Below are 25,093 nucleotides of genomic sequence, written 5' to 3'. Positions count from 1 at the left end.
CTCTTCTTTCCTTCTTCCCTCCAGGGCAAAGTGGGAGAGCCAGGTCTACCAGGAGCAGAGGGTCCCCGAGGCCCACCTGTAAGTGGTCCCTAGCACAGCGAACCCATCAGCCACTCACATCCTGATGGGCCGGGCTGGCGGGGGCGGACGACCATGGGGATCTGCAGCCCCTCTCCTCCAGGGCAGCAGTGATCCTGGGTGATCTATTCTGCTTTCTCCATACCATAGCCGTGAGATTGATTTCAAAATCTCACTCATCACTGGCGGGTTGCTGTTCCAAGTTTTCTCTGTTCTTATCCTCTTTATTATTATAATATCTTGGGCTTTTCTCTAGATGATAGAACCTACAAACGAATCTTAATTTGTATTTTGAATACTTTCCATACCTATCTTTTTTTTCCAGTTATGAAAGAAACCAATTCTAATTGCATATCAATCATACTGATAATTATTAATAAGAAAAGGAATGGCATAGAGAAGAAAATAGTGACTGCTAATCCTGTAAAACAGAAGTAAAGCACTGCTAATATTCCAGCATAGTTTCTCCAATCTTCTTTATGCAAAATTACAACATCTGTGCATTTAAATCTATATCTAGTTATTACACACATAAAAATACAAAAAATGAACCCGTGTCTTTTGTTCAATGAAAATTCTAAAACACAGTTATCTGATAAGAAGTGGCGAATCAGAATGCTATTTGTTTCCTTAATGTTGCTTTTATTTAAAAAAAATCAATAAATCATCTGGCCAGTATTCAATAAGGAGGAAATAAAACACAAAAATCAATTTTTCTTTTTCCAAAATCTCCTGCCTGCACCAGGAGGAACCTGAGAGTGAGGACACTGTTACCCTGGAGATTAAAACACAGAATTAGCAATTGATGTTTTTTCCAAACGTACTTTAAATTGATGACCCCATTAAATCCTTTCTAAAGGCATTTTTTAAATTTAATAAATGAATGCTTACCATGGAGCACTGTACAACCCCTGAAAGTCAAGGACAATTCTCATGAATGATGGTCAGATTTCAAAGGAGGGGGACAGGACCTCTTCTGCACTGGTAGTTGTGAGGATGGAATGCAGGTGGGGTGTCCACGTGGGCAACGGAAGCCCTGGCTCTTCTGGCTGCTGGGCACCTGGGAGGAGAGCATGGCAGAGCCCCTGCCTCTGTGGCTGGCATTGGGAATCAGTGTCATTGAGGAACATGCTGGGACACAGGCTGTTCCCTGCCCTTTTGAACATTCTTCATGTCTTATTCAGTCCTCCTGGTGACCCTGTAGAATAGGTTCTTGCCTCATTTAGCAGGTGTCAGAACAGAGTCCCACTGGAGAGAAGCAAAGCCCCCAAGATCCCATTGCTGAAAGGTGGGAGCCATGGTTCAGCCAAGACTGGGTTCCTCAGTCAGCCCGAGCACATCAGGCGGCGGGGCATAGGGCACCCTCCCGTGGACAGTGCCCCTGGCTGGGTTTTCATTACCTGGTTTGATCAAGCTGATGTCAGGACTGCAAGGTGTTAAGTATCCTTTCTGAGGTTATAGTGGTTGAATCTGGATCCAGATCTGAGACAGCTTCCTCCTCCTCCTCTTCTCCCTCTTTCCTCCTCCAAGTCCTTCCCAGTCACTTCCAGGTCCTGACTGCTCACCAGGCTTCAGTCCTGGGTCCCCTTTGTGAATCCCCACCACAACCTGGCAGGACAGGACCAGTCTCCCGTTACAAGCCTGAGGCTCACAGGGGAGAGAAGAAAAGCTCAGGATTGGCACACCTCCTGTCCCCTTTCCCACTGCCCCAGCCGGGGCCCTGGGTTCCCACTGCCCACTCCCTTCCCTGCTGCCCTGACACTTCCCACAGATCCAGAGCCTCGTCCTGGAGTTGAACAAGGTCACACCTTCTCATCAGCCACTTTGTGATCACAGTGACTTCAAGGAGGCCTCCCGAGTTGGAGTTCTCTTCAGGTGGCCTTGCCCAGGTTTCTGACTTCCCTGGTAGGGTCTTCCCTTGTTTTTGAGATTAGGAGATGGAATCTGGAGGTAAACCAGGGGAGAGCCTGATAGAGGCAGCCAGGTGACAACTCTCTTGGTCTTGAAAAGGGCACTCTGGCCACAGACCCCCTCCTGGATTGAGTGTGGAAATATAGAGGTGTGCTCTGCAGGCAGGCAGGCCTGCGTGTGAATCTGAGGGAAAGGCAGGCCTGAGCCTCAAGTTTCTTTATTTGTTAAATAGGAAAGGAAATTCCCTTCTGCAGGACCCCATGACCTGGAGATGAGCATGCACAAGACCCGCATGGCACAGTGCTGGTGGGACCCACAAGGCCCTTCCTGCTCCCCTCTCCCATTGCTTCCCCACCCTTCCCTGCCTTGCTCCTTGCCGCAGTCTTGGCTGGGCACAGAATCACGAGCCACTCAAGCAGGAACAAAACTTTATTTTTGAGAAAGCCGCCAATACTCTGTAGGCGCCAATCGGTCCACCCACGCGCGCATCTACCGGAATCAGCCGGCCCGGAAGGGGGGGGGCTTGGACCTCCCCCGGAATTCCCTCCTACTATCCTTCCCCAACCAATGGGAACTCTCCAGGAGTCCCGTAACATGAGTCCAAGGTGAACAGCAGGAGTCCAATTTCCATATGAATGTAAATCTTAACATAATCATATCATCTCAGTGGCTAGCTGGCGTCACTTTACAACCAAAGGTGCCGTGCATCATATTATTTGCTTGTGGCTCCTAGCAGCTCCTATCCCCTTCTTTCCATCTGGGCCTGGCACAGAGCAGGGCTCCACACACCTGGACCCCCATCCTTGGTGCCACTCTCCCACCCCACAAGTCTGCTCATAGGTGGAATAACTGCATTTTCTTTCTTCCAGGGCTTCAAGGGACACACAGGTGATTCTGGAGCACCTGGTCCCCGGGTGAGTGGACACCTCTCCTGGGAGGCTTTCCTGGGTGACTCAGCTGACACTTCCTAGAGAGGACTCTTGGGCCCAAGGCAGGGCAGTACCATGGTGTCCCAGAAAGAATAGCGGGCACAGTTGGCAGTGTCATCCCCTCTTTGGTTTGATTCTTCTAGATGGTTCTTCTGGGGCCTGACCGTGACAAAAGCCAGTTAGTCCAAGCAGCCTGGGCTCAGGTTGGTTTCCTTTGTTGGGGCTGTGCACAGCACTCCTGAGCCCTGTGAAGCAGGTTCTGATAATGGGCTTGATTTTCAGAGAGCGAAACTGAGGCTCAGAGGTCTGGGTGGTTTTCTCAGGGTCCAGATCTTGTATTGAAACACATCAGCTTTGTCCTGGACGGGAAGGCTCCAGAGTCTGTTTTCTTATCCTTCACATCTTTCTCTCTCTTCCAATGCCCCAAGTAGAAGTGGCCTCTGGGATCAATGGCTAGGTCCCCTGCACATTGTAGAAAACTAGAAGAGAGTCATGGGTAGGAAAGCCATTGATCCACAGATAAGGAGGAGGAGTGGAAGGGCCTTGTCTGACTCAAGCTGTTCTTTCCTGCCTGAGGCCTGGGGAGATACAGTTGCCCTAGGCACTTGCCAATGGCCTTGGGTACACATGGACACCAGCTCAGGGCCAGGGCTCTTTATGCAGAGGCACCCTGCTCTGCTGGGACCTTCCAGATCAGCAGCCACCTGCATCTCTGCGTCTGACCCAGGTCCACAGGTGGCCTGTGCTTGAGGCAACCTGAAGCTGAAGTGACTCCATGCCTAACAGTAGATTTTCATTTCTAGGGAGAGCCTGGTGCCACAGGGCCCCCTGGCCAGGAAGGATCACCAGGGAAAGATGTGAGTGGGGGTGCTATGGGGCCTGGCAGGGTATGGGCATGGGGGACAAGGAACGGATGCTCGATTCACAGTGGGTGGTGACAGCACTGCAAAGACACAGGTGATGGCACACGGTTGGCTGGCATGATGGAGAGCGGGGCTGTAGCTCCTGACAGTGCACACGACTTACCATGGATGGGAGGCTTTTCTGGATTAATCATCTTGTGTCTGTTGGGACCAACATGGGCTCAGCAGATCCAGCCTTACATGGACTGGAGGGGCACCTCGGGGTGCTCTGGATCATTCCTCCAGTGCCTCTGCTTCCCATGCTCAACGTGAACATGCGCCCCTCTCCACCTCTACTCCTCCTGCTGTCCTGCTCTACACGGCTCAGATGGCTCCTGCCTTGGCTTGGTCATGCAACTGGGCAGGGCAGGAAGGGTTTTATCTGAGTTGCACAGAAGAGCAGACCTGAGATCCAGGGAGGTTAAGGACCTGGTCATATGTGTCAGAGGCAAGGAGAGGTTAAGGACATGGTCACACTGTGTATCAGAGGCAGGTAGAGCCAGCTAGAGCCACATCTGTCAGTTCAACATCCCCGCTACACCCCCAGTGATGATCACCCATGGCACAGGGCATCCTGCAGGGCCGTCTGGCAAGTGGGATCATAGCTTGCCTCCTGGCACTGGGTGCCTGGTCAGAAGTCTGGATACTTGGTCCTGAGGTCCAAAGTGGCCTCCTGTCCACTTTAGGCATCCTTCAGGACCAGGTTTGGACCTGAGAAGGTAGACTCTTCCCAGGAGCTGATGATTATCAGAAGCACATTGGCTCTTTAGCTGATCTGCTGTCATGAGATGAAGTACCTGGACGGGATCTCAGGAGAAATCCCTTGTAGTCCCCATGTCTTCCCTTAAAAAACCAACCCGAGTGCAGAGCCCTATGCAGCTAAAGTACAGTACACCTCAGTCCCCCCGCTGGGGACCTCTCAGCTGCTGAAGCTGCTGATCTAGCCCACCCCTCTCACTTCAGCTTATAGAAAAGGCAATGGAATGAGCCCAGGCAGGAAGGGACTGAGCTCAGCTTGCATGGCACGAGGGTGGGGCTGGGACAGCACCAGGTGCCAGGTCATGGGGAAATACTTTCTTCCTCCATTTCAGCGCTCTGGCTGTTTTAATTAAAAAAAAAAATAGGATCCATTTCCAGAAGGCTTATTTAGAGGCACATCCAAGCCTCTTCGTCATCATCCTTCACATGGGTAGGGACTGCCAGTCCAGGAGGCTACTCAGAAGACCACATCATCATGCTTTGCAAACCAGAAGGTGCTATGAGCGTGGCTGGCACTCTACCCTCTGGGTGGCGGGCGGGCATGGTGGTTCCAGGTTGCTATCTAGTGAGTCAGGAGAACTCCAAGAGCCCTTGACTTCTCAGTTCAAGTTGGGGCCATCTGAAGTCACTGAGGGACCATGTGAAATATGTCTGATTAGGTAAATCAGTACACTAATGCAGAAGGCAGAGCTGCGAGCATTTCTAAATCTGTGAAGTGAGTGTTTTTACATTTGGAAGACAATCTACGAAGGGCATCTCTTCACTGCTGGTTTTCCTGGGTCTTTTGGTGAAGTTTGATACATATTTGAAGTGGAGCCTTCCTCATCTCCACCCAGTGACTCTGTGATGATGTGACCCTTCTCTGTTTTTTCCAGGGTGATATTGGACCGTCAGGACCACAGGGTCCCCGAGGGCCAAGGGGCCCACCGGTGAGTTTTGCTTGAGGCTAAGTTGCTCATATCCTGGTGTGTTTTGGCAGCAATGTTGGCATGGTGAGGTTTGGGTCTTTCACCCTGGCACAGCCATGTGGTGTTAACAAATGGTATATGTCACAGAAGGTGGGAGCAGCCATTGCCCTAAGCCCCTGGGGCCTCCCACACACCAGGAGCTTTGCTGGGACCATTTGCATACAGTGCCACCTGGCCCAGCAGGGCCTGTAGGACCTCCCCAGTCTCTCTAGCTCTGGGCCATCCTAAGAGCTGGTACTTAGGACACACACAGGTATCCTGGTGCTGCTACAGCACAGTGCTGTGGACTGGGTGGCCTGAACATGAAATGTTGCCTCGTGGTTCTGGAGGCCGGAAGTCTGGGATCAAGGTATCGGCAGGCTTGTTCCTTCTGAGGGGGAAACCGTCCCACATCTGCAGCAGCTTCTCGGGGTTTGCTGGCCTCCTTGTGTTCCTTGCCTCGTGTAGGCATCACCCAGTTGTCAGGTTTCTGCTCGCAACTAAAAGGCTCGGGGTCACTCCAGGGGAACTGGGCTAACTGGGCTGTGCAAAATAACCATACAAGAGACAAAAATACCTTTTTCTTTGGGGTCGCTGTGACAGCTCCTCTGACTTTAAGGATCCGCAGGAAAAGAGAGAGAGAGAGAGAGAGAGAGAGAGCACTCGTTGACCCCTTTTATCGAGGGGACGCCATTCAAATGAGGCCAGGGGTCAGGTTTCGGGGGGCTGAGTCTATCTTCATGATGTCCACTGTCAGCAGGTTGACTGACACCTGGGTAGGCCACACTCAAGGGCACAGTAAGAGAAGGGGACACACAAGGCACTTCCATGGAAGATTCTACCCTAAACTGGACAAGGGATTATCTTACAAAGGAAAAGGTGAGCATAGCTCCACCCATGGGCTGTAGGAAGACACACCCATGCACGAGACACCGACCCTCGAACCCTAGAAAGGGAGGCCTGATGCCACATCGCCCTGCAGGGGAGTTAACTCAGTCACGTGCTAGGTTGGTCTCCTACCCCCAGTCTCTGCCTCTGTCTTGGATTGATGCTCTCCCTGTCTGTCTACAAGTATTTCTTTCATCAGGCCACCTGTCATATGGGACAGGGCTCACCCTGTGGAGGTATGAACTCATGTGAACTGCTTACATGGGCTTAGTAGAGTCTGAGCCTGAAAGGCGGCAGCCAGAAGCATTCTCGTGGTTTCTGATTTTTACTCTATCAGGAATCGTATTGTTAAATGTCAAAGCTACACATGTGCACAGACCCCCCGTCAAGTTAGCGGGTGTTAGAGTCAGACTTAGGATCTGGAGGCATGGACCTTCCATTCCACAGCCGCAGGGCTCCCACCAGTGTCCTCTCCTCTCTCAGCCTTGTCAAAGCCCCTGCTGGGGTGTGACATGACATAAGGACCTGCTCCTCAGCCATGTGAACCAGTGTTTCTGAGCTTGGTCATGTTCGGTGGCTTGTTTGCTTCTTACACAGACTCTGAGTTAGCAGGTCAATGAATGAACGAGGCCATGACTGTGTCCTCGGTCTGTGCCGTGTGCACCAATCACCAGGCCGCGGGCTCATTGGATTCCACAGTGCTATGAATTAAATATTATGAACGCCTTTTACTACTTGAAAAATGTCCTCGGAGGAAAGAAGTGGTTTCCTGAGCGCTACATTGGCCCAGGTGACAGATTCTGTGGGAAACCTGGTCCTCTGCATCCGGTCGTTTCTTTGTTTCGCCACCCTGCTGTGTGATGCTCTGGCCGAGAGCCCTGAAGGAGAATTACCTTTGTTTCTTCCCTCAGGGTAACAATGGATCACCAGGCTCTCCAGGAGACCCTGGCAGCCCAGGAAGCCCAGTGAGTACTCGGTTGCTGCCACCTGATGGCATGGGTCACGCTCTGAGAGGGCTGTGGCTCATGTCCCATTGTCTGGCCTCTGTCCTTGGAAGTGTCAGTGGGACTGTGGGTCTGAGTGGTGGAAGGTCCAGGAGCTGGAGATCTCCTTCACAGCTGAAAGTACATGTGATTTTGCACCTGGTTCCCTGTTGTCTACACTGCAGGCATCTACACCTCCCAAACACAGGGTGGAGTGGGGTTGCAGATGGGCGTTTGATGTTTTCAGAGAGTGGAAAGGCAGTGTCCCACTTAGCAGCTCTGACTGCCTAAGATGACAGGGTAAGCGTGCAGCTTGCAGATGGGGGTGGGTATAGGGGGTGGGGAGAGCAGACTGGACCAGTGGGTAGGTGGTAGGAGAGGTGGTGTGGCTAACCAGCAGGGCCAGGTCACTGGTTAGAGGATTCCGATTTGGGGTGCCGTCTGGCTGATGGGAGGCACAGTGGGGAAGATGTTCTTTGATAGGATCTGGGGTTGGATAAGTCAAGCCTGACAGGAGACTGCTCCCAGCCCAGCCTTCCTAAACTTTTATAATAAGAACTGCTCTAGTCTGCAGTCCTATCCAGGAGCCCGCCTGCTGTGTGGTGAGTGAGCAGTCACTGCCCAGGGCAGCGAGCCTGCCGGTCCTGGGGGGTTAACTGTGGGTGCTATGGAAAGCCAGGTCCACAGTCTCAGGAAACCGGGCATTTGGTCACCCTGGTGGAGGCCATGCCCCTGCCAGATGAGGGTAGCTGTGCTAAAGGAGTCTGCCTCCTTGGTCAGCAGCCCCAGGGCAGGACTTGATGCTGGTGAGGCACAGCAGAGGGGGCAGGGTGTGCCATGGGGCTGGATCCACCCTGTGCACAGCTGGCACACATGTGGGGCTTCCCAGGAAAGTTCAAGTCAGGAGATTCACAAAGACTGAGCCTCCTACACCATATGCCTGGCATCCACAGGGGTGGAATGGTCCCATCTCAGTTGAGGACCCCTGGAGGGGCCAGACACACCTGGGTATTTTTGCCAAATATCTATCCCACTTGGTGTTTGCTGCTCTGAAAAGGAAGGCCTCCAGCGGATTCCGAGGCCATGTCTTCTCTCTTGCTGGCCCGTGTCAGGACCCTGACCCCTTCTACATTGCCGGGAAGGGGGCTTGTGTTCCATTGTGTGGCTGCCCCTGGTCTTCGGTGTTTGGAGTGGTCCCAAGGCTTCTGAATCCGCTTGAGTCAGTAGGTGACCTTGGAGATTGATCCTGCTTTTCTTTGCAGGGCCAGAAGGGGAACAAAGGAGAAAATGGCAGCCCTGGACTTCCTGGCTTCCTGGGGCCCCGGGGGCCTCCGGTAAGCAGAGAACCACAGCCTGGCCCAGGGTATCTGGCTCCAGGTTGATGTTAACATTCAGAACTGTCCCTGCCCCCTCCTGTGTCCTGGGGCCCATTTGCTTAGGTCATGATGATGTGGTGTGGGATCAAAGTGCATCGAGACAACAGAGGGCTCAGAGCCACACCTGTGTGGGATCCCTGGGTCCAGCTCCACTCAGTGCCCCCTCCATCCCGGTGTTAATGGTGTGGCTGCTCCTGAGCAGTGGGTGTGCTTTCTAGGTAACAATTATTCCTCAGTCATGGAGATAGCGGATCATTTGTCCAACCTGTAAGATGCGCCTACCACTGTTTTGATCCCTCTACAAATACACTGAAATCTCGTAGGACCCTATGAAGCTACTCCTCCCTTTTTACAGAGGAAGAAACTGAGGCACAGGAAACTTAAGGAGGTTGTAAGGGGGCTTTCAAGGTCCCAGAGCCTCTAGTAGAGGACCGAGATTTGCACTAGGAGCCCGCGGCATCCTGCTTCACTCACAATGAGCCTGCTCCTCAGGAGGCCTCCCTCCCACAGCTACATAACGTATAAAACTGGAGTCACTCCTGGTGGGGTCACACACTTCTCATTGCTAAGGAGCCCACAGCTGCGGGCTCCCCTTTCTACTGGGGACACATTTTTTGCCTTCCCCTGCATGGAATGACCTGGGTGAGGGGAACCATTGGTTACTGTCTCTGCTGGAATGAGATTTGAGCGACAGTGTCTGCTTTGAGCACCGTCTTGTTTTTTTCTGTCTGCTGATGCGGAAGGGCCTGCTGACACTTTGTTCTGTCTTACAGGGAGAACCAGGAGAGAAAGGTGTACCAGGCAAAGAGGCAAGTGTCCATCCCTCCTCCACTGGTAGCTCTTCCTATGGGGGCCACGGGCCTGGTGTCCTGGGTGGGCAGCCTGTGTGGTCTCCAGGCCCTGAGCTTGGAAAGACCCCTCTGCTGCTCTGCTGTCACTGTGTTGAGATCATAAGTACTTGATGAAGAATGGACACATATGACTTGGCACAAACCCTACAACCAGTGTAGCCACTGTGCACACCATCTGGATGACAGCATCCTGACCTACCTCAGCTTCCACCTGTCAGCAGGCCTTGCCCACGCAGACTTGAGAGACCTGGGTTGTGCCCAGTTCTCTCCATCACTTCCACCTGGATTCTAGTCTGACCTGCTTCCCCTTCACCTGCACCATCATGGGGTTTCCTCAGCCTTGCCCCCCGCTGACCTGTCCATACTGCAGCCAAAGATCTGTGGGACAGAAGCCCGCGATGGCACTTTGCAGGTCACCTCTCAGCCCTGTCCTCTCCCGGCCCTCTCAATGAGATCCAAGAAGCTGCAGCCCCTGCCAACACCCCTCCTCTCTCAGCTCCAGTCACTCTGGACTTCTAGTCCTGGAAATGCCAAATTTCTTTCCCAGGGTCCTCTTTTCAGAAAGCCTGCCCCCCTTCTACCCATGCTGACTTCCCCTGGTGGCCAGGGACGAAGCCGATGATCCACCATGGGCTGCTGAGCACCTGTTTTGCTCTGCCCTAGCCCAGGAGCCCAGCACAGAGCGGGCACCACAGGTGTCTGCTGAGAGATACATAGAGGGACAAATGCAGAGAACACAGTGGTTGGAAATTGTCACCTTCCTGTCAAAGACTGTGCTCTCTCCTGGAGGGCCAGGGACACTGTCCCTCTGTGCCTTTGGGCTACACTTTATTCACTCAGACTTCCTTGAAGCTGGATCAATGTCTTTATGTCTGGCAAGGATTTGATCCTGGCCCAGCCACAGCTGACCACTCACTGGGCACTCACTCGTTGACCAATCACAGCTCCTGCTTATTTGATTGAGATGCAGGGGACACACCCTGGCTCCCCTTTCTGAGGGATTCATCAGTTGCATGTGCTCATAACTGGGCTGCTGCCTACATGAATTCTCTCTGGCTCCCTATTGCTTTTCAGAATAAAGTGCAGGCTAATCAGGCATCCAAGGTCTTCCCCAATTTGACTCCAAGACAGGAGCTCAACCCTGCATAATATGTCCCTGCCTCCCCCATCTCCCAGGCTTGGTCTTCCCTGTGCTGCCCACCTGGAGTGCCTTTCCCGGCCTCCTCTCTCCTCTTAGATTCTACCTGACCTTTGGGGCTCTGTGCTCCCCAAGGTGCTTCCCCAAGCACCTCATTGTGCTTCTGTGACAGGAATCAGGTCTGTCTGCTTTGCATTGGAATCAGACAGAGGGAAGGCAAAGAGGCACACCTCTGCCCCACATCTGGGCAGAAAGAAAGTCAGTTGTCCCTGACCAGGGACGGCCAGGGACCCTGGCATGCGGATGGACTCTAGCCGAAGGGATTAGCAAAGCTTTTCAGAGGAGCTGATGTGGGGGGCACTGCGGGCAAAGAAGGAGAAGGAGACATCCCGAGTGGACCGATGGACAGAGGGGCCGAGAGGGAGGCAGCTGTCTGCGGAGTCGACCATGGGGCTGTGACCCTCGTTCTCAGGGTGACCACCCTCCTGCAGGCTGGGAAATGTAGAAGAAGGCCACTTCTGCAGGTTGGGAGTAGGTACAGAGGGCTTCCTGGAGGGGAGGTCTGCGGCTAGGCCAGTGAGCTACATGGACAGAGGGCAGGAGCATAGCGCAGGCCAGGGAAGATGACAGGCGGAGCCAGGAGACCTCAGAGCTGAGTGCTCCCTGCCTGGGGCCCAAGCCTGTCACCTCTGCTGAAGCCATGGCAGCCGAGCCAGAGGGTAAGTGAGGAGAGCTTGTCTGGGGCTGATTCATGCTGGCCCTTGGGGCTGCCAAGGGCAGTGGAGTTCTGACGAAGAGGAGGACTCTGGAGGGTCCACACAGGCTGGTGCCATCATCAGTCAGCGGTGGGCAAGGACAGAAGGACAGCAGAGAAGAGGAGGAGGGCCAGGCCCAGGGTCTGGACAGGTTAGAGAGGAGCTCTCTGGGGATCTCAGGATCCCTTGTCCTCAGCTCCCAGAAGAACCGAGAGAGGCAGAGAAGCCAGGTGGCCTGGCGCGTGACTGCTGTCCCTTGGTCTCATTGCAGGGTGCTCCCGGGAAGCCAGGAGAACCCGGATCCAAAGGAGAAAGGGTGAGTGGGGAGTTCAGTCCCCTGGCAAGGCTGCAAGTGATCTTTCCACAGTGACCAGGGGTCAGGTCCAGGACAGTGAACACATACCCCGCTGGACAGCCGTCTTGTGCAGTGGCTTCTGCTCCTTGTTCCTGGAAAATTTGGAGCCTCACTAAGGCAGCTTCTTTCCTGGGGATGGCTGTAGTCTTCCCCCCATTTCTTTTTGGTTGTTATTTTGAGGAATAAAATCATCATCATAATTACAAATGCAAGAGAAAGTGCCGGGCGGCTTCGGCAGATCCCCTCTCCATGTGTGAATGCGTGTGCGCGATGTGCCTGGCTCCCAGAGTGCCAATGTGCTGGGAGCCGGATTTGTTGCTGGAGGTGACAAGGGAACAGATTTTCCCATAATGAGTTGCCTTGGCGCCACACTCAGAGAGCCTTCCTTTACATTTCATTTCTCGAAAAAACAACAGGGGAAAGGTTCGTTGTTGTTGTTTGTTTCCTGGAAGAGGGAGCAGGGAACCTTGTCATCCTCGGGACAGCTGCTCCCTTGAGCGGCTTAGTAGGGCTCCTTGCCACAGTCCTGCATTTGGGCCACCATCGTGCTGCGAGGACAGGGATGTCACCCACCCTCTTCCCCACCCCCGCTTGTTTTCCATGGTCCTGCAGAGAATTTATCTCGGCTTTCTTTGCAAGTTGGATGGGTGGGGAGCTGGCAGGCTGCTCCTGCAGCCTCAGGAGATGGAAGTGGAAGCAGAGAATCCCAGGCCTCCCTCCTCCTCCGCTCCCCCCTCCTCCTTCCCTTGACTTTGACTCCACTGATCTTGCCTGTGGCCAAGACAGGGTTGACTCCCTCATGAGAGTGTCCCTCAGGCGCCCTTGGGGGCGATGGCTTGAGTTTGGAGGGGAGCCAGGGGATTGGACCGCAGGTAGGAACCTCTTGTCTCATATCTAATCAATAAACTGAGCTTGTCTTTCCCTGGTAAGTGGTTTCATGGAACCTGGCCAGGGAGCCGAGACTCCCCGTTCCTTCACACTCCTGGGAACACTTGAAATATGGGACAAGTCCTCTCACCGCAAAGTGATATGGAGATGCGCAATGAATAGGAAACACTGTGCATGTGACAGGGCCTGGCATCTAGGTGGTTAGGGACCAGTGACTTAATAGACCCCTGAATTCAAAATCACCACGAGATGTGACAGCATCACAGTGCCCCATGAAGTGCATACCAGCTGAACTGCTGCTTCATTCACTGATATTCTGAGAAGTGTTAAAATGTTCATTTCCTTCCTTCCTTCTTTCCTTCTTTCCTTCCTCCCTCCCTCCCCTCCTCCCTCCCTCCCTCCCTCTTTCTTTCTTTCTTTCTTTCTTTCTTTCTTTCTTCCTTTCTTTCTTTCTTTCTTTCTTTCTTTCTTTCTTTCTTTCATCTAACACAGGGCATTAACCACTGAGCCATATTCCCAGAGACACATTCCCAGACCATTAAAAAATACACACACACACACACACGCACACACCCCCCCACACACACATTCATCATGTATTTATCTAGAGAGAGTGTCTTGCTAAGTGACTTAGTGCCTTGCTAAGTTGCTGAGGCTGGCTTTGAACTTGTGGTCCTCCTGCCTCAGCCTCCCTGCTTGGATTACAGGCGTGCGGGACCACACCTGGCAGTATTGACAGTTTTAAAGCAACATAGGGGCATACCTAAACAATGAAAACTGCAAGAAAAGTAACTGCGATGAAAGTGAAGTTCCTCTTCCATCTCCCACCTTTGCCCTGGCTCCCAGGCTGTCACTCTGTGGCTGCTCTGAATCTCCCTGGAGTCTGTGCATACACCTGGGCTTCTGACCTTGCGTGTTCCTTCTCCTCTACCCTCCACACACTCCACAGGTCTTGCTCCTGTCATTTCCACTTGATGGCTGCAGAACTGTGAAGTCTTCCTTTTCAGAGACTTGGGTCAAGTCCTAGCTAAGCCACATTCCAGTTACCTTATTGCTCCTCTTCTTGGTCTCACTGTCCCTCCCTCTCTTTGCTACATCCCAGCAGCGGAGTCCCATTACTGCACTCTGAGGCCATTGATGAGGCTGTGTTTAGACCCACTGTGCTCTCGCTCTCACACCATGCATCTAGCACTTCTGATTCAGGGTCAGGGAAGGGGAGACAGGGCCTCAGGCAGTGGGTTGGCCAGGAGATGACCCTCTGTGGACTCACTAGAGCCAGGACTGGGAATGGGAAGCACCTGGTGAGAGGGTGCACTCTCCCCAGCTGACAGAGGCCCAAACGGCACCAGGAGGGGGCTGGCAGCTGGGCCCCCAGTCTCTGTGGCCAGCCAGCCCTCTTTGGGCAGGCAGAGGAGCCGCCTTTTGAGGGTGCAGCCTGGGATTGGTAAATTCTTTGTTTTTTAAGGTATAAGGTGAAAAGTTGTGCCCCTTCCCCTTTCCCCTCCACCCCTCCCAATTAACCATGGTGGGTACCCCGTCTTTCTAGCAGCTGCAGCGTGCTCTGTTGGGTCCATGGGCCAGCACTTTGTTCCTGCTCCCCAAATGACAGAAATGCAAGTGGGCTCAGTCTGGGACTGGGGTTTGGGAACCAGCCTTCTCTTCCTGGCCCCCGCAGACTCCAAGGGCAGGTGGCGTTCCCTCTCCGGGCCTCCATGTCCTCATGCTCACAATCAGGATGGAGGGATGGCTCTGAGCCCTTCTCACCCCAGGTTGTGCACAGGTCAGCCTGGACTGGGCCTGCTTTCCGGGTTCCTGGAGGAGAGCCCGGCGCCTCCTGCAGCTCACCTCCTGTTTGCCCCCATCTGCACCCACACTGATGTGCTTCTCTCCTTCTCCAGGGAGACCCCGGGATCAAAGGGGACAAAGGACTGCCTGGTGGGAAGGGCCAGCCTGGGGACCCTGGAATCCCAGGCCACAAAGGCCACACAGGCCAGATGGGCCCCCAAGGGCCACCTGGGGAGAGTGGACCAGCAGGGCCCCCAGGGCCTCCAGGCCAGCCAGGCTTTCCAGGACTGAGGGTAAGGATGCCAACATTACTCCAGACTTGGGCTTTTGTGCACCTGAAGAGAAGCCAGGGAAGGGTGTGGCCTTGGTCCTCCAGGGTCTGGCTGTGTGAATTCACAGGTGACCTCCCCTCTCTGAGCCTGCCCTTTCTTACTGCAAAAGGGATGAGTAAATTTTCTTCTCATTTGTTATGATTAAATGAAATAACATGGGTGGACTAAGTTAAGATATCAAAAATGGAGTCCTCTGTCCTGCTGTCTGTCACAGTGGTGATGAGTCCTCCAGGCTTCATCCCTTGGGCTGTGGAGCTCCTCTGTCCCAGGACCCTGTGCACAGGTCACTGAGAGGAGACCAACTCCCAGACATGCGAGCTCCCCCCAGTGCCCACCTCTGCAACTGCACCTCTGCACTCTGCCTCCCTGGGCTGCTCATTCTGCCCGCTGGGTCTCATTTGTCCCAAGTGTGACAGGAAAGGCTTGTGGAGAGTAGGGTAGATTTTTCCTTTTAGCACATTTCTTTCTAGTGGCAGGACTCTTGTTTTACCTGCCTGGTTACACAGGCACCCTTGCCTATAAATGACAAAGCAGAGTTCCCCGGGTGTATGTGTTGGTGGGGACTGATTCCCCAGGCTCTGTGACCTCCCACTCCCCACCAGAGGCCACCTGGTCATCTGGGATCCCTCATATGCCCTGAGCACAGTGTTGGGCACTCCGTATCCTGTCTGCTCTGTCACTGTGTGTGCCTCCCTTCCTGGTGGTCGTGGTTGGTCTGAGGGAGGCTGGGCAGCAGAGCCTGTCTCCCAGCCATATTCAGGGGAAGGCAGGAGGTCTTGGTTGACTTCTGAAGCCCCAGAAAGCTCACCTAGTCTACACACCCTCTGCTGTGGGTAGTGATGGAACTTCTGAGACTCTCATACAGAATCCCTGGCCAGGAAAGAGCAGGAGAATAAGGAGATGGAATCCCCTCCACACTAGCCCATGCCAGGTGCTTGAGTGATAGAGATGAGCAGAGCAGTACCCCACCCTTGAGTGGTGATTCTGCTCCAAAGCTGTCAGGCAGGTACACTGCTCTCCCAGGTCCTTTTGAGAACTGCTGCCACTTTGGGAGCCTGGGACAGCACTCTGGCCTCTCTGACCTTCCCATACATGGCCCAAGCATCAGGACTTGCTCGACATTTGTTAAGAGCCAGCACAGACCAGCCAGGCCGGAAAGAATCCTGGGAGCTGGAGGGGCCAGGTGGCCTGACAGAGGACTCAGAGATGATCCAGTGGGGGGCAGGCCTCGGGCTATGCCTGCAAGCCAGGACTTTGGCAGAGAGAGCTTGGGTGAAAGACCCCATGGGCCCAGTGCTGGGAAGAGAGGGAGTGACTTCACAGGCACAGTGGTTTGTGCTAGAAGGAAACCTGGCGGAAGACCTGGACGGTGTGGAGGCAAGGGCAGCAATGGCTCCGGGAGAGTCCAGGCTCCGTATGGAAGTAGGTGGCATTGCCTGCAGGGCAGAGAGGGAAGAGGGGGTGAGAGACGTAGGACAGAGTGATGGGGAGGCTGTGCTTCCCCACTGACGCGGTGGCTGGGGACTCCGTGGTTTCCCGAGTCATGGGGGCTTGGGTGGCAGGAGCTACAGGGAAAGGAATAACCTACCCGCCTCCCTCCTAGGGGGAGTCCCCGTCCATGGACACCCTGCGGCGGCTCATCCAGGAAGAGCTCGAGAAGCAGTTGGAAGGTGAGTAAGCAGCCCTCTGTCCTCCTCCAGTGCTTGGGCAGCCTGTTTGGAAAGTGCCCTGGGAGCAGCTCCCCTGTGGAGTAGCAGGGCTGAGGAGGGGAAGCTAGAGCAGCAGCAGCACTGACCCCAGCACGGGGGCTTTGCCCTGGGTCAGGAGCAGCACTCAGCTGACACACAGGTGCTGGGGCCTCCCAGCATCCTCATGGGGAACACGTGGTGTTAGGAAGATGGCAAGGAACAGGGATGCTAAATAGCTACCTAGGGCTGGAGAGCTGGCAGGACCTGGCCAGGATTCGCACCTGGGCTGTATAATCCATCCTCTGAACCACAAGGTTCTCTCAAATAATTGCCTCTGTTGTGAAAGCCTAGCAGAAAGTCACAGACGATCCTTCTGCAGGAAAGAGGAGGAACCTGTCACTATTTCAGGCACAAATGGACAAAGGGAGAGGGCTCATTTATAGATTTATTCATGGGGTCATGTCCCAGTTACTCTGCATCTGACACGTGCCAGACTCCTGGGTCTGAGGACACAGAAGTAAGCAAGGAGGCCTCTTCCTTCCCCTCCTGGAGTCCAGTTGGAAATAGTCCATATCCACATCAGGCGGGCAAGAGGTCATCACCTGGAGCTGACTGCAAGGGAGAGGTGGGGTGGATGAGGGGGCACTCGAAGGAAGGAGAAGGAGCTGGGTGTGGTGGGTCTGAAGGATCATGGGTGGAAACTCCAAGTTCTTCCTCCTGGGTAATAAATTCGGGGGTTAGAAATGGCCTCTGCACCTTACAGAGTTTCTAGACAAAAGTGGGCACAGCTGCTGTGTCTGGCTGTTCTGGATGGAGCCTCTGCTGGGCTGGGTCCTTCCTTCCAGCACTCCTTTGAGGAGGAAGCACTGAGTCTACTGTGAAGAAGAGACAATCAAGGCTCAGAGAAGTTGAGCAAATTGCCCATTTTGTAGAAATAGATGATAAGTCCTTGTGGGGCCTTGTTCCTGAGCAGCAGGAGGGGGGCTTGGTCAGGCTGAAGACCCCACCTCTGCCTGGGTCTTATCCAGAAATGCTGGTCTATGTCACAGTAACAACTTCTGCAGGACCAGATTCTCTGTGACTGGATGCAAAGGAAGATGGCCTTGGTGGCCACCAGGCCCACTGTATGTCCTGCCCAATGGAAAGGCATGCCAGGCCAGCAACTGGACTTTTGAATTCTGTAATCTTCAACCCTTAGACTTGACACTCAGCAGAGAAAAGTTGCTAAATATATTTGTATACTCCACTGAACTCTCCCCAGGCCTTGGTTTTATAATTGCTGCTACTATGCCTATTACCACCACTAGACTTCCATTACTACCCCAAGACTTCTGTTACCACCAGAACTCCGACTGTGCTTGCTATCGCTACTGCCAATGATTCAACTACCAGGGATGATACTATACTGCTGCCAATGAGGCCACCATCACTGCCAGTGTAACTAATACTGCTATTGCCAGTACTGCCACTACAGCTGCTACTGATGATACCACTACCACCACCTTCCAGAACTACCACTACTACTAATACTGCTGCTGCAATACTACTACTGTTACTATTACTAATACTACTGCTATCTCCAGCACAACTACTATTATTGCCAAAACTAATACTCCTACTGCCACCAATACTACTACTGCTACTACTGTCTATATTATTTCTACTGCCCAAACTACTACTAGCTCTGCTGCTGATCCTACTAGTACTACTGCCGATACTTCTTCTACTGCAAAAACTACTACTGCTGCTACTGCCAATACTGCTATAGCTGCTACTTCCAATAATATCTCTAGAGATGATGTCAGTACCACTGTGGCTGAGGTTACCACTGCAACCAGCATCAACATCACCACAGCCGTTGCCATCTGCTGAGCACTTACCAAGGGTCAGGCACAGCTTTGCTGGAATCATGTCACTCTGTCCTTACACCAACCAGGGAGTGGGTGTTATTTCATTGCCTCCTTTTTACAGAAGAGAAAAATGAAGGCTATAATTTTATTCTATTTTAATGCTGAGTAATATTCCACTGTTTAAAAGAGAATAAAATTATAGCATTTGCAGGTAAATGGATAGAGTTGGAAAATATCATGCTAAGTGAAATGAGCCAATCCCCCCAAACCAAAGGCCAAATGTTCTCTCTGATATGTGGATGCTGATCCATAACTGGGGTGAGGGAGATTGAAATAACTTTGGATTGGGAAGAGGGGAATGGAAGGGGATGGGGTATGGGGGTAGGAAAGATGGTGGAATGAGACGGACATCCTTGATGTATGATTCCATAAATGGTGCGACTCTACATTGTGTACAACCAGAGAAATGAAAAGTTGTGCCCCATTCTTGTACAATGAATCAAAATTCATTTTGCTGTCATGTATAACTTATTAGAACAAATAAAAAACATTTTAAAGAAGAGAAAATACAGACTGAGAGAGGCCAAGTGGCTTGTCCAAAGCTGTGTGGCTGGTGGCAGCTGCCTTGGGCCCCCAGTGATGGCCACCACCATCAAGGCACCCTATGGCCTGTCCAGTCAGAAATGCATGTTCAAGTGCTGTACCTGTGCTCTCTGTGTGTCACGGGTGCTGTTTGTGTTGCTGTCTTTGTAGTCCTGGTCCCTTGCTTCCTAGCTTTGCAGGGAGTTCCCATTCTGCCCTTTATCCTCCATCCATTCTTCATGAGTGTCTCTGTTTTCTGTACTCCATAGCCAAACTCGCCTACCTCCTGGCCCAGATGCCCCCGGCACACATGAAGGCATCTCAAGGCAGACCTGGCCCCCCAGGACCCCCTGGAAAAGATGGGCTTCCGGGTCGAGCAGGCCCCATGGGAGAGCCTGGACGCCCTGGCCATGGGGGTCTGGAAGGACCCTCTGGACCCATGGGTCCCAAAGGTGAGTAGACACAGGGGGGTGGTGCTCGAGGGCTGAGGAGAGGGGGTGTGAGCTGCAAGTTCCACTGAGCCACGTTCCTCATTCTGTTCTCACTCTCTGTAGCTTGGTCACACCCTGAATTTTGGCATCATGTAATTTTTTCATATGTTTAAGAGGTTTTCATACTTGACATTTTAGCAGAGTTGTGCTAAGAAGATGGACTCCACTCCCTCCCACTTTCTTGTTCTCCCTCCATCTCCCCCGATCAGGTTTCAGTGGTACTGTAACATGCTCTCCTCTTCCTCTGCTGAGTTGAGAAGTAACTGAGGAATGAGACATTTAATCTCCAGGCAGTGGGGAATAAGTGCCAGCTTTTAAATTACATCAGGAGACTTTGAGCTACAGCAGAAATGGCCATTAACTGTCCACTGTCAGTGTCCAGCACTACCTGGACACTGCAGCACTGGACAGCCGTACGTCTCTCCCTCAAGGGGAGGGTCCTGGCTCCCTTAACCCACCGCATCTTGGGAAGCAGGTCACAATGCTTGCTTCCTCTCAGCCAGGCAGATATGAAGGGCAGAGAGGAGGAACCTGATGCCACCCCAGCCTGAAATTCACTCCTTTCTGATAAAGACTAGCACAGGGAAGGAGGGTACAGGGTAATTGTAGCTGCTCCTGGGTGATTGGGAGGAAGGGAAACAGATGACTCTAACATCTCCCATTTCTTTATTATTAATTTTCATTCTCTGTAATAGTTCTACATGAAATTGTTTTTGTTAAATTTGTGTGTTCTAGTTCAACCCACAATAGTTCATAAAGCAAAATACACAAAAGAATTGTTCATAACAAGCATAAGGCCTAGAAAACAGTAGACTGGCAGAATCCTGAAAAAATGTAATAATTAAAACATTAAAAATGGGTGATCCAAAGACGCCACGAACTAGCACAATTTAAATTTGGATTACAAAATATATATATGATGTATCCAAGAAATATTTTGGAAACAACATGGCAAAAAGAGATTGATTCAAGAAGTGGGAAAGAAACAATTTAATTATCCTATCTGTACAATCTCAACTCAAATATGGTCCAAATAACCCCTGTGGGAATGACTCCGATCTCTGAATATGGCCCTGTTTTTATTCTTAGGATGGCACTGACTGCAATCTGTATCACATAGAACATTCCTTGAGAGTGTGTGTGCTCGCGCGCGTGCGCGTGTGTGCGCGCGCGCGTGTGTGTGTGTGTGTGTGTGTGTGTGTGTGTGAGAGAGAGAGAGAGAGAGAGAGAGAGAGAGAGAGAGAGAGAGAATGCGTGTGTACACGGGGATGGGGAGTGTGAGAGCCAGAGCCAGGGTGGTTCTGAGTGGGACGCTGCAGCCACAGTGTTGTGCCTCATGTCCTGCAGCTGGGACTCCCTGTCTCTGCCCTCGTCATGGGTCTTTACCCCCAAGGGAGCATGTTTTTCTCCACAGGTGAACGAGGAGCCAAAGGTGAGCCAGGTGCACCTGGAGTTGGCCTCCGAGGCGAGATGGGACCCCCTGGAATCCCAGGTATGGGGCGTCTGGGGTCTGCGGGGGGAGTGGAGAAACACAGAGATGCACTCCATCTGCAGCCACGCAGGACTCAGAAAGGGAAAGATGGGTTTGGTTCAAGTGATGATGAGACAGAACGGCTCCATTTTTATTAAATATTTCTAAACTTCTTGAGGCAAACCTCATGAGTCAGAAACCCCAATAATTTATTGAATATTTCAAAATGGCTAGAAGAAAGGATTTGGATGTTCCCATCCCAAGGAAATGATCAATGTATGAAGCAATACGGATGCTGACTGCTCTGACGTGACCACTGCACATTTTTACATGTCCAGGAATAGCACACCACGCCCCGTAAATACACACAAACACAGGCAATTACCATGTCAATTAAAATGTAAGTGAACAGAACATCCTGAGAAAGAGTCTTGTGCACTGGGGCTGATGATTAGTGGTCAGGACTTGGTGTCTCCCTCTGAATGCAGAGGCACCTCTTAGAGCTATGGTTCTGTCTGATTCTCAAGCGGAGAACAAGCTCCCTCCTGGCCCAGGCCGACCCTGTCTGTCTTTCTCCATTGGTGGCTGCCTTAACCTTCTGGTTCACATGGTAAACTAGGACACTCCCTCATGTCCTGTACTTCTGGTCCCTAGCACTTGCATGGACCATTGTAATCACTCAGACTAGCATACCCCAATGGGAGGCTCTCTGAGCAGACTTCAGGTTCTGGTGCGCATGGAATGGGGGGTAGCAGGGCTCCTTGCTCTCAGAGGAAGCACAAATCACCTTCTGTTTCTTTTGCTTCTTGCGCCAGGTCAACCTGGGGAACCTGGCTATGCTAAAGATGGAATCCCAGGGAGTCCTGGCCCTCAGGGAGAGACAGGACCAGCTGGACACCCTGGCCCTCCAGGCCCACCTGGGCCCCCTGGCCAGTGTGACCCTTCCCAGTGTGCCTACTTCGCCAGCCTTGCTGCCCGGCCGGGAAATGTGAAAGGCCCCTAGAAGCTTCTTGAAAGTCAGAAGACTGTGGCAGATTTCTGAAACTTGAACTTGGAGCCCAGTGGGAAGCCAGAGGCCTTGAAACGTCTCATCTCTTTCTCTCTTCCCACTTTCCTCCCTCCCCCTTTTCTTTCTTTCTCTTTTTTCTTCTTTCCCTCTCTCTCATTGTCTTTTCTTGAGAGACCTCAGAATTATTAAAACCAGCAGGTGCTGCTGGCTGTTGAGATTATTATTAATATTATTATTATTGTTAATTATTATTATTCCATATTCTGATGCTTGTGAGTTTTTCCCTCTCCTCGGAAGCTGGGGAAACTTGATTGTGGGGCAGGAGGTGCACCTATCTGAAGTGCAGCTGCCAATTTTTCGGAAACTCTTGGTGCTACGAAGCCCCGAGCAGACACCTGCCCAGACACCTGCCGAAGTTACCTTTTTCCTTAAACAAAAACCAGGAAGTGGAGCCAGTGAGCTGCTGTTCCACCTGCGCCCAGAGATTGTCCAGGGAGGAATCATCTAAAACCACCTCCTCCCAGGAGAGAGGCAGTAGGCAGGAGGGAGGGTTTTGCAGACTTGAAGAATGTTCTGGACTCCTGAGGGCAAGTGCAAGGAGAGAGCTAAGCCCTTGGGGCACCTCGACCTCTGCATTTCAAGCTTGCAGAAGCCAAGAAATGTCAGGGACGTTGGCAATGGCTCTGTGGGCCAAAGGAAAACCAGTATTGAAGTAGCCTGGAGGTTAATTTGCTCCTCCACCACGGGTAGGACTCCTTTAACCTCCTCTTGTTGGTGTCAGTCATATTAATTGTGAAATAAAGGAGTCCAGTGACCACTCTCGTGTTCCCTAACAGTGGGCCACTGGCCAGGGCACTGACCAGAGCTGTGTCTCCAGGGTTCCAGTGCTGAAATAATTGCTTTTGGTGGACATGTGTGTGACATGCCCGGCAGAAACAGGTGCTCAATAAATTCGAGTTTCCTCCTCAGTTCCTTTTGTAGATTCGTTTCTTACCTCCAGCGTCTGCCTGTGCCTCCTCAAGTGCTAGGATAAAACTGGGGTACAGAGTCCCCTTGTTCCGTATGCATGCTGGCGACAATGACGGCATGCATGTGTGTGACTGGGCTAGCCCTGGGTGACTCATCCTCCCTCCTGCTCCAAAGCCTCTTGGTGAGCTAGCCTGGGGCTGCTCCTCATCGAGACCCCCTTCAAGCAGCTGTCTGTATTTTGCACTGAGAAGAAGCCACTGAAGCGTGTGTTATGCTGGGTCTCAGGAGGAAGGGAGCTCGGAGCAGAATGCTGCTTCAGTAGGACCCACCCTGCCAATGTGCACCTGCTGGGGGACTCTCCCACGGCCTGAAGAATTGCTCTTTCTGCTTTTGTCCCCTCTTGACTGACATTTGATTGAGTGATCCCCTGTCTCCTTGGGAGCTGTCAGCCTCTCACGACCCCCACGGCATTTTCCCACTTTGGGCCCATCTGTGGTCCCTATTTCAACTGTAAACATCCAAAGGAGGCTGAGGCTCTCAGGGTGCGGTGTCCCTGCAATGGTTTTAAAGTAAGATCTGGGCCGCTCCTGTGCTCTGTGCTCCTTCAGTTGGTGCTGATTCTGGGGACAGGTGGGTGTGGTCTAGGGGAGCAAGAGCGTCCCCAGGGAAGGAGCCACCTTCCTCTGGTCCCCTCACACCTGCCATTTCAGCCGGTTTTCACAACCACATATGACACAAAGCATTGTCTTGGCACCTTCTGTGGTTTGTTTTAGGAAGCATCACAGGCTCCCTCTCATCCTGACCCGTGGCAGGAGGCACCACTTCTCTGCCCGGCCAAGCACAGTGCCCTGTACGTTTGCTGTTCTGTTTCTTGTTTTTTGTTGTTATTTTTAAATAGACTATATTTAGGGCAGTTTTCAGTTCACAGAGAAATTAAGAGGAAGGTTCAGAGGTCCCCGTGCTCCCCATGGCCTGCACTCCCTGGGCTGCCCCAATGCCAGGACCCCACGCTCAGGAGACCTCGTTCACCTGGGCAGCCTGCTCCCTGTCACCCAGCGCTTCCTCATGGTTTTGCTCTTGAGATGGGTTTGGACTAACGTTCTATGACATGTGTCAGTCACAACAGAGTAGTTACCCAGCCGTTCCGGTCCCTGGGCTCACCAGTCCATCCCTTGCTCCTCCCAAGCTCTGCCAACCGCTGGTCTCCTGTCTCCATGGCTTTCCTTCTCCAGAAGCTCACCCAGATGAGTCACACGGTGTGCTGCCTGTGCAGACCGGCTTCTTCTGGGAGCAAGTGCGCATCTGAGACTCCCCCAGGCCTCTCCACGGCTCCGCGGCAGGCCGTTTCTTCTGGGTGCCGAGTAGCACTTCATGGCCTGCTGCAGCACAGCCGATGTGCTCACTCCTGTCCTGAGGGACATCTTGTGTGTCCCTGGTGATTCTGAGTGAAGGGCTTATCAATGTCCTGTGTTGGCTTTTGAGGGGCAAGAGCTTTTAGCTCCTTTGGGCAAATGCAAAGAGCCACGAGTGCTGGGGCCCTTGGCAAAGGCAGGCTTCGTTTGTCTCCAGAGTGGCTGTGCCACTGGGCTCCGCCCCAGAGGGGAGAGCTCCCTTCCCGCCCTGGCTCACCTTTGACCTGCCAAGCAGCCCATGAGTTTGTCTCCTTGTCACCAGCAGCAAGTTCCTAATGACCATGATATTCAGCATCCTTTCCCAGCTGTTTTTCAATGGTGTGTCTTTTTGATGAAGTGTGTTCAGGCCTTTTGCCCATTTAAAAAACCAGACTATCTGATTTGTTACTGTGGAGTTCCGAGAGTGCTTTGCAAGTTTGGATAATAGTTCTTTATCATAATCCTGGCATTCCCCAGGCCCCAGGCTGCCCGGGGTGAGGTGATCCTGACACAGTCCATGGAATCAGTGGGTGAGCTGGGAGGAACACTGAGCACAATGTGTCCCATAAAAGGCTGGTCCTTCCTTCCGCCCGGAGTTGACGTGGACATGAGTACTCGCCTACAAGGACAAGGCCTGGTTTCTTTCCTCAGCACTGAAAAAAAAAAAAAACACCCTCATACTATGAAAAATAATGGCAAAGTGTGTGTGTGTGTGTGTGTGTGTGTGTGTGTGTGTGTGTGTTGTGTGTAAAGTTCATTTGTCTG

At 52.5% G+C, this 25,093-nt stretch overlaps 1 protein-coding gene across 3 annotated transcripts in view; it reads left to right on the top strand.

The window, feature by feature from the left end:
- The window catches only part of COL22A1 (collagen type XXII alpha 1 chain), a 238,332-nt gene extending 215,408 nt beyond the window's left edge, over positions 1 to 22,924 (top strand). For all 3 annotated transcript variants that reach the window (XM_081266210.1, XM_081266209.1, XM_081266208.1), the window contains 13 exons: positions 25 to 78; positions 2,859 to 2,903; positions 3,722 to 3,775; positions 5,455 to 5,508; positions 7,326 to 7,379; positions 8,660 to 8,731; positions 9,547 to 9,582; positions 11,789 to 11,833; positions 14,659 to 14,838; positions 16,481 to 16,547; positions 19,267 to 19,449; positions 20,903 to 20,980; positions 21,775 to 22,924. In XM_081266210.1, the coding sequence (XP_081122336.1) occupies positions 25 to 78; positions 2,859 to 2,903; positions 3,722 to 3,775; positions 5,455 to 5,508; positions 7,326 to 7,379; positions 8,660 to 8,731; positions 9,547 to 9,582; positions 11,789 to 11,833; positions 14,659 to 14,838; positions 16,481 to 16,547; positions 19,267 to 19,449; positions 20,903 to 20,980; positions 21,775 to 21,962 (1,110 nt within the window). In that variant the 3' untranslated portion in view covers positions 21,963 to 22,924. The remainder of the gene's footprint in view (positions 1 to 24; positions 79 to 2,858; positions 2,904 to 3,721; positions 3,776 to 5,454; positions 5,509 to 7,325; positions 7,380 to 8,659; positions 8,732 to 9,546; positions 9,583 to 11,788; positions 11,834 to 14,658; positions 14,839 to 16,480; positions 16,548 to 19,266; positions 19,450 to 20,902; positions 20,981 to 21,774) is intronic.
- Positions 22,925 to 25,093: the final 2,169 nt, after the last annotated feature.

This window comes from Spermophilus citellus, assembly GCF_964194105.1.
Source record: "Spermophilus citellus genome assembly, chromosome: 14".
Classification (NCBI taxonomy): Eukaryota; Metazoa; Chordata; class Mammalia; order Rodentia; family Sciuridae; genus Spermophilus; species Spermophilus citellus.
This window is presented reverse-complemented; position numbering and strand designations above follow the sequence as displayed.